General features: G+C 35.1%; 1 protein-coding gene across 1 annotated transcript; it reads left to right on the top strand.

Annotated features, from left to right (window-relative positions):
* The first annotated feature begins 394 nt into the window (after positions 1 to 394).
* Positions 395 to 7,285, top strand: LOC136032882 (granulin-like). Its single transcript, XM_065713314.1, has 3 exons — positions 395 to 551; positions 3,468 to 3,575; positions 7,043 to 7,285. Exons 1-3 carry the CDS (start codon positions 504 to 506, stop codon positions 7,184 to 7,186), a joined length of 300 nt encoding a protein of 99 aa, XP_065569386.1. The 5' UTR covers positions 395 to 503; the 3' UTR covers positions 7,187 to 7,285.
* Positions 7,286 to 9,105: the final 1,820 nt, after the last annotated feature.

The following is a 9,105-nucleotide window of genomic DNA, read 5'->3' as shown; positions in this document are numbered from 1 at the left end:
TTGTCCTTTTCGGCCATCCGGTTAGAGCTAAACAGAAAGCAGTCGTTCCCCGGCTGGGATGGGAGGATGTCGTAAGGTTTGAGATGGAGGAGTGTGCGTAGCTGTGTTGGCCGCAGGTGGTTTGGTGCTGCGTTGGATTTTTAGTAGTAGCAGTAGTAATGGTAGTGTCATTCATAAATCAAAGTGAGACCAGGAAAGTCAATTTATGGATAAATAAATCTGAGCATCTATGCCAAGGTCGCAATGTTTATGTTTGATGTTGATTCAATATAAAAAAAACTCTTTATAGACAGTGTATTATCGGCACCCATGACAATTGTCACGACATCTTAGTGCCACAAACATCAGCATGACTACACAAGAATTTTTCGTTTGTCTAAGAATTATTTGTTAAAAGGATTACTGGGTGCATGTTTATATTATATTATGTTGCAACAAAGTGATAAGGAATCCTTTTAATAAGTAACTTGCAAATCTAATTTGAGACATTTCTCTGAGGAAGAATGAAGGCCGTACTAGTGCTTTGTTTATTTGCAATCGCAACTGCTTCTGTAAGTATTTTTCACTGACACGGTTGTTTGTTTAAGAGAAAAAGGTAAACACAAGTTTGATTAATTGTAATTGGATAGGGGTTGAATGGAATGGGGACTGATAAAATTACTTGAAACTTACTAAGAAACTTCACCTGTTTTTCAACATTGGGTATACACACATACACATGCATACACATAAACACACAAACACACACACACACACAAACACACACACATATATATACATATATATATATATATATATATATATATATATATATATATATATATATATATATATATATATATATATATATATATATCAAAACGGTTGTCAAGAAATCTTTCCTCTCATCCAGTAAGAGGTTCTTAAAGATAGACACTTATAATAAAAAAGCTATATGGACAAACTGCTTTAAGACTACAGTTAGCTCGAGATGTTACAGCTTAGATATGATCTTTGATTTATTAGAATTTGTTTTATATAATACTTATATAAGATTTAATGGTAATTTGTACATTGCCATGGGGGGGAATTCCAGACCTTTTATAGCTGACTTGTTTTAAGTCAACTCGAATATAAATATATGATGGATAAGAGTAATCCAAATAAACTAGTCATGGCACTGGTCTAGAAGATCATTTCTTGGAATTGAATATTAATATTTCTGATAATAATAAATTAGGTTTTAAAATGTGTAATAAAAACAGATGATTTGTCCGATCTTGTCCGAGATAATACTATTAATACACGATTTTACATCAGCACCTGGAGCTTGTTTGACACCACTGAAAATAAGCGAGTCCAGCCTATCTCCCTGCTCAATATCGTCAAGTCTATTTTCGGTCTTTTTCACTCGCTCTTCGAGGATCATGAAGCTGTTTTTTTAGCAATTTTAGTTGCTTTTCGATAAAATCAAATTTTGGCGAGTACTCGACCATCAAAGAATCATTTACGTCCTGGTTGATCGGTGCTGTTAGAAACAGTGCCCTTACGTTTAGCACGATATTTTTCCAAGTATGAAAGTAAAACAGTTCAAAATAGGGATGATACCTTTTTATTGACTGCGAAATATAAAATTATTTAACTGGATATTTCGAACACATATATAGTGTTCATCATCAGCAGTAAATCATCACTGTATATGTGTTCGAAATATCCAGTTAAGTAATTTTATATTTCATTGTCAATAAAAAGGTATCATCCTTATTTTGAACTGTTTTACTTTCGTCATGGAAAGGCAGTGTGGTCTTTGAAGTTATCTATTCCAAATATGGCTGGTGGATTTCTGGATCTTTGTCCATTTCATAGAAAGTGAGCTTGGCCTCGTTAGTAGTTTTTTGCAGTGCCTCTGTTCTCTTTAATGTGACTTCGTGGAGGCTTTGGGTAGAGACTGTTTGAAAATCATGCGACCCATTGCAGAAAACGGTGAATTTTGCTGGACCTGACACTTGCTTGACTTCACCAATAATTTTAACTGGCCACAAGGGATAGCCTTGAAACTTAGCAACCGCAACATCTCCGATTTTCCCAGACGACATCGTAAACTACTAATTAGTAACTACTCAACATGAGACAAAGACTTACATGCTATGGGTGTTTTTTTACGACCCCTCAGCTTCAAATAGCACCAGATATTTTCCAATTAGGTTTGCAGCAGGCTAATCCAAATCAATTTCCTGCATCTGATATGACACGAGCAAATTATGACACTGGTCAAACAAGTTTATGTGTTTTCACTATGAATGGCGGATAGCAACTGAAGCCTCTTCAATCCTGCTGTAAGAAGCTGAGACTTGGACTCTAACTGTAGCTATCCAGTGCCGTCTTGACACTCTTTAATCTAATTGGGCTCGGAGAATTATGGAATTCGATGGGCAGACTTATTGTCACCAATGACAACCTACAAAGTATGACTTTCCATTCACCCTAGTTACATTAGGCTGCCAAACGGACTCTTTACTGATTCATAGACACGAAAATCTTAATTTCAGTTGACTGTGAACCCTGGTGCTCCTCATTTTGATTGGGATATATATATATATATATATATATATATATATATATATATATATATATATATATATATATATATATATATATATATCATATTCTATGTCAAACCCTTTTTTTGGGGGGGGGGAGGGGATTATTTCGTATTCCTGTAAATTTTTATACGTTGGTAGCTTTTGATCAGTAGTTTTAAAATCAATACATTTCGCCAATTTAGAACGTATATATAATAGGGAGTGATAATCTGAATATTTATCCACATCACACGAACAATGAGAAATTTGACACACTTAATAGATAGTACCTTTGGAGTTCTTGTATATTCATGGTCACGCCCTTTTTTTGGGATGGGCTAGTTTCCTATTCCTAAAACTATGTAAATTTTAGTGCGCTTATAGCTTTTGACGCGTAATTTTAAAATCAAAAAATTTTGCAGATTTAGAATCTACATAATAAACTTGCTTGTTTTTATGGCCTATTTTGTAATCAAAACTTCATTTAAGAGTTTCAATTTGATTCATTTCCTATGGAGATGACTTCCCGGAGGGCAAAATCAGGTATTACCAGTTAAATCTTGGTGAAAGCAAAGGTCATGGTAGGAGTCCCCCCTAAGAATTTCCTAGTGTCGCTCATGATGCCCCGGCCCTTACATCTCTACCCGTGTATTGGTACACGCTCGTCGTTTTTGTAGATATAACTGCGTATTTTTATCTCAAATTTTTGTTTAGTGAATAACGACTGCAAGATTACACTTGGTTTATGCTAAAAGAAAATAGACCCGGGGGACTTGATATCACACATTATTATTATACAAGCATTATTATTATTATTATACAAGCATTATTATTACACAAGCATTATTATACATTATTATTATTAATAGCTTTGTAGGAAGTCATTTAGTAAGGTTTAATTTTCAGGGACCCGAAGAGAGGTATAGCACTTGTTTCAATGGATACACCTGTCCAGGATATCAACCTTGCTGTCCAAACAGATATGGAGGCTACACATGTTGTGCATTTGACCAGGTAATTGTGTTGCGAGAGCAACACTTTGGTTTTGTCGCGTTTCTTTTTCCTAGCACCCCGATTTCAGCTTATTGCTAGAAAGTGGTAAGGGTCTAACCTCTGCGGTTTTTACATTCATGCATAAGATGATTCGAAAAGTCATAATCTGCCCCTTCACTGCATTTTTATTGGCTGTATCTTCCTTATTTTTCCTTCCTTTAAGTGCGAACCTTAGGCCAGATTAATGAATACGACTTTGCATTTTAGAAAGCTTCGTAGAATTCTTGCCTGGGGCCAAAAAGGATGGTTTTTGCTTGTCCTTGAGTCAGAGCCTATAGTATATGAAGTGAAGGGTAGTTTTATAGCCTATGTAGGAGAGAACTATCTGAAGTTATGTAGTCAAGTTTTCGTTTCACCAAACCATGTTTCTGCTTTCGAGTGGAAAGCTCCGTTCTAGCAGGCAAGCAGACAGGCACCGGTTTCAAATTGAAGATGAACTAAAATCTAGAAGTGTTAAATATATGCGGCAGTTACCCAGCCCCACAGCCAATATATCTTCTTTGAGTGATAAATAGAAAAATGTGCAGAAACAAAAAGGGCCCGAAATAATATAAATAACCAATACCAGACATATGCTCTGTTTATACTGAGGCCTTAGGTCTTTGCTTTTCTCTAACTTGCCCTATCCCTGAATACGTATACTTAGACTCTATTTACCTTTTCTAATTTGGGATTATTCAGAAAACATTTTAAACGATCCTGAATTATTAGTTTAATTGTCAATCACTAACATTATTAAGATTGACTAATGACTGTCAAAATAAAAACACATTCAGTAACCTAAATACTTCAGGAATAGTGGTTGCTTTTTGCCAACGCTGGTATATAAAGATTTCTACGTTTTCTGAACACAATTAAGAGGCTATTACTGCAATGTTCAAAATATGAATACATAAAGTACATGTTTCACAGACAGTACAGGCACAATCCACCCCTTGTTAAAATCGAGCGTGCCCAGTTTATAAATCATTATGATTGGAGGTTCCCAAGTAGTTTTTGAAGACACGTCCTCTCCAAATCCTCCTTGAGCTTTGGATACATCAAGGCACAATTGTCCCTCTTGTGTATCAAATGTCCTCTCCTTAGTGCTTTCTCTATAACTGAATTTCTAGTGGTTTCTAAAAAATTACCTGACAGAAAATTGGGCTCCCCGAAATCTGTCCGAAAATTAATGATAAAATGTTTGCACGATCACTTGAAACAAAAATCGTTATTGTCGCCAAATGTTGTTTAGGGAGACATCGGAGAATCCAATTTCCTTTCGGAGAATTTTACAAAGCCCCTTGATATTTTGAGAATAATGAAAACACTGCCCCTCCTCCTGAAAAAGTTAGATAAGAAACTTATCATAGAAAGACAACACCAAGACAATTAGTCTTTGAGTACCCCTTCCTTTAAAGAGGTTAGATCGTAATGAGACCCAAACAGCCCCATATGCAAATTGGCCCTTATTACGTTTACTTTCCATCAAGGTTGGTTGAAGTTTGATGACAAATGCCCCAAGCACTATAATTTAGGGACCCCCTACCCCTGTAGAGGTTAAATTACTTTCAATCACTAAAATCACAATGAGAAAACAACCCTTCCTTCCCACAAATTTTGGTCAAGATCCATTGTCTCTCTCTTGTAGGTGTACTAATGGCAGTAATATATACCCCCTCCCCCTTCCCTAAAAGACTGGGAAAGGTCTGGCCAACCAACAGGCACCATTATGATAATATGTCAAGTAGGATTGGTTTACATCTGAAGAGTTCTTCTAAAAAATCGTTGGTTGAGATCCAGTAACTCACTCTGGTAGATATTGTAATAGCAAGAATTAAGCCATCATCTCCTTCCCTCGCCAGGGATCAGTATAGCAAGACACAAAAAGCTGAGCTAAGCATTTAAAAACAGACTACGCAAAGTAGAGATATCATTTTCTGGGCTATATTTACCTTGAAGGCCACCACCCCTTCAACGTGTTCCAAAGGCAGGTTTGAGCCGTGGTTTTGACTCGCGAGTTTTCAGTCATGGTTTATCTACTACGCTGTTAAAAGCAGGATCGCCACCGATGACACTTTCGTGCCATTTTTGGCACTTTTTTTAAGTGACTCTTTTCGGGAAACGTGACACTTACACTTTTAAGCAAAAGTGACATTTTCTTCAAAGTAACGCTTTTTTACCGAACAATTTTTTTTCAAAAGAAAACTGGAAGGAAAATTTTCAATGTAGCAGTATCGATATCCTTTTCTCTTTCATGTTTCTGTCTCTGTGTTTTCATATTCAGAAACGCTCTATTGCAATGTTTATGGTCCTTAATATTAATCATAAATCTTATGCTTCATCATCATCCCATTGATCTTATATAACAGCCATTTTGGAAATCTGCTGGTTAATTACCACCAAATAAAAGGATTGGACACACTTCCTCCTTTTAGCTATTTCCTGGTCACGAAGTTTTGAGTGTGATAAGTCACAATTTCCTTAAGTTTTGTCCCCCATGTACCTCAGCAGAAGGATATCCTAAAGTGTGAAGATAAGAAAGGAAATAATAAATGAAAAATTAGATAGGTAAAAACGAGGATTTTGTCAGCCAGTAGAAAATATGAAGACGAAAATCAAGCAAATATTTCAACAAGGACCTTGATATTTATCAAGGAAATATAAAAGAAATATTTGCTTGATTTTCGTCTTCATATTTTGCTTTTGGCTGACAAAATCCTCGTTTCTTCACCTATTTGATTTTTCTCTTTTCATTTATTATTTCCTTTCTTGTCTTCATACGTCTTGCATAGCCAGTATGGTCTCAGAACGTATTTATATCCTAAATTTTTTGCCAAATAAATTATTTGAAAGAGTTAGTGCCTGATCGACTATTAGTTGTATTTAGTAAAAAAGTACTCTGTCGGATGAATATCTATTTTATACAGTAAGCACCATTTGCGCTTGAATAGGTTTTGAGGGGGGCTAGAAAGTTGACGAGAGTGGAAGTGCTACGCAAAGCGGAGAATCAGCCCCACCTAAATAAAATCAAAAATGTTTTTTTTTTACAGTTGATAGACAGCATTAAAGGTCACTTTTCATGATTGAAAATTGAAAGATGAGGAATACTGGGCGGAGGTAATCTCAAGCGGATGGGCCAACATATTACATTTGAAAAATTTGAAACTTGTCGGTACGAGCGGCAAATTTTTGGAAAATGACAATTTTTTACGAAAGTGATACTAATTTGCCAACCAAACTGGCACTAAAAAACCTGCTGAGTGGCAACCCTAATCAAATTTTGTTTGTAGCTGATGACAGGAAGCCAATATTAAAAACGTCTTTACTGGGATGTGTATCAATTGTTTTAATTGTAATTTAGATTTACATCAGTTGTAGTGAGAATAAGTTTAAATTTACTGAAAGTTTCCCTAATACATTTTTGCAAGTTTCTTTTTGTATTTAAGGGAACATGCTGCGGTGATCTGATGAACTGCTGTCCTTACACATACAAGTGTGGATGTGATGGTAACTGCTATCCAGGTGACTCCAACATAACATGTGATATACGTCTGCCCAAGTATCCCCTCACCAGAATGCCAGAACTGTGAATTCGTTTATGAAGGAACCAGTGAATGTTTTAATGTTCCTGTAATATTGCTACGAATGTATATTATATTAGATAAATTAAACGTAAATTAACAACAAAACGGAAGAGTATTATCTCTTATACCATTATTCTAGGCACCAATCACTTCAGGAATGCATGATATGCTGCTAGTCCTTTACTTTGTCTATCCCTGGGTTGGTATATCTGTTAAAACTTCATATTAAGAAAAAATAAATAGAGGATTTTGCTGGGTTTCCCTGAAATAAACTATTCTGCATTAGTTCATAAGTTAATAGGTTTACTACTTCACATTCACAAACAAACAAATAAATTAAACAATACTTTCGCGCTGGAGAAAACCTATGAGGGTTTGCAGTCGCGTGTAAGTCTACGTAAGTACTAACCAATTAACTCAACTATTTACAAATATTTATAATTTACCTCAACTAATTAATTTGCCACATATAAATATAAATAAAATATAAATAAACCAAAAATAAATGAAAAAAAAGATAAATAAATAAATAATTGAATTAAAATGATAACAGATAAATAAAAATATGAAGAAAAATAATAATAACAGATCTATTCTCCATAACTCTTCAATACTCAACTCCCTCCCCAACCCTGCCACAACTTAGCCCATACACACCCTTACCTTCCCAGCCCACCCTTACCTCTTGATTCAGGAATCAGAAAGAAGAGAATCATATTGAATCAGGAGTCAGAGAAGAAAGTGTTAAGGTTGGGAAGAATAGTCTTTGAATTAAGATTATAATTACATAAAAAAACTAGTTTTTTTAACTGAAAGTAAGGAGCGACATTAAAACTTAAAACGAACAGAAATTACTCCGTATATGAAATGGGTTGTCCCCTCCGCAATCCCTCGCTCTTTACGCTAAAGCTTTTAATTGTATTAAAAAGCAGAATTGTGGCAAAGAGTCAAACTTTAGCGTAAAGAGCGAGGGATTGCGGAGGGGACAACCCATTTCATATACGGAGTAATTTCTGTTCGTTTTAAGTTTTAATGTCGCTCCTTACTTTCAGTTAAAAAAATTAGTTTTTTTATGTAATTTCTGAACGTTTTTGAATTAATGCATGTTTGATTTTGGCTCTCCATACATAAATTATTAAAATGAAATTTGCATATTAATTCCTTTTTTGGCTAAATGGCTTTCTCTTAGTTTTGATCAGACGATTTTGAGAAATAAGGGATGGGAAAGGAGGCCTAGTTGCCATGCAATTTTTCGGTTACATAAAAAGGCAACTATAAATTTTTATTTTTAACGAATTTTTCTATTAGTAAAAAATATACGTAACTTAAGAATTATCTTACGTAACAAACTTTTATATTCTTTAATTTTTTATTATGTATACGAGAGGGTTTGTACCCTCGTTAATACCTCGTTCTTTACACTATATCGTAAGTTTTGTCCCAATCCTTTAAGAATGACCCCTGAATCAGAAAGGCCGTAGAACAAAAAGTTGAAATTACTAAAAATACTATAGCATAAAGAGCGAGGTATTTATCTCCTCCTAAATACCTCGCTCTTTATGCTAAAGTATTTTTAGAACCCCTCATATGCGTAATAATCTCTGTTCGTTTTAAGTTTCAATGCTACTCTTTACTTTCAATTGAAAAAAAACTTTTCCATGTTTATTTTTTCATTGTTTTTTTTTATAGTAATTTTAGAAAATCCTGCGCCCTTTTCATTGAATTTCTGTTCCCCCATGACATATTTCTCCATGGAAAGATCCTCCCACATAGCCCCCTCCCCTCAACCCCACACCCAAAACCAAAAAAAAATCCCCTGAAACCGACTGTACACTTCCCAATAACCATTATTATATGCAAACACTGGTCGAAGTTTGTAACTTGCAGCCCCTCCCCCAGGGAATTTGGGGGAGTAAGTCATTCCC

This window comes from Artemia franciscana, chromosome 11 (genome assembly GCF_032884065.1).
Source record: "Artemia franciscana chromosome 11, ASM3288406v1, whole genome shotgun sequence".
NCBI classification, from domain to species: Eukaryota; Metazoa; Arthropoda; class Branchiopoda; order Anostraca; family Artemiidae; genus Artemia; species Artemia franciscana.
Note: the sequence above shows the minus strand (reverse complement) of the source record. Positions and strands in the feature narration are given on the sequence as shown.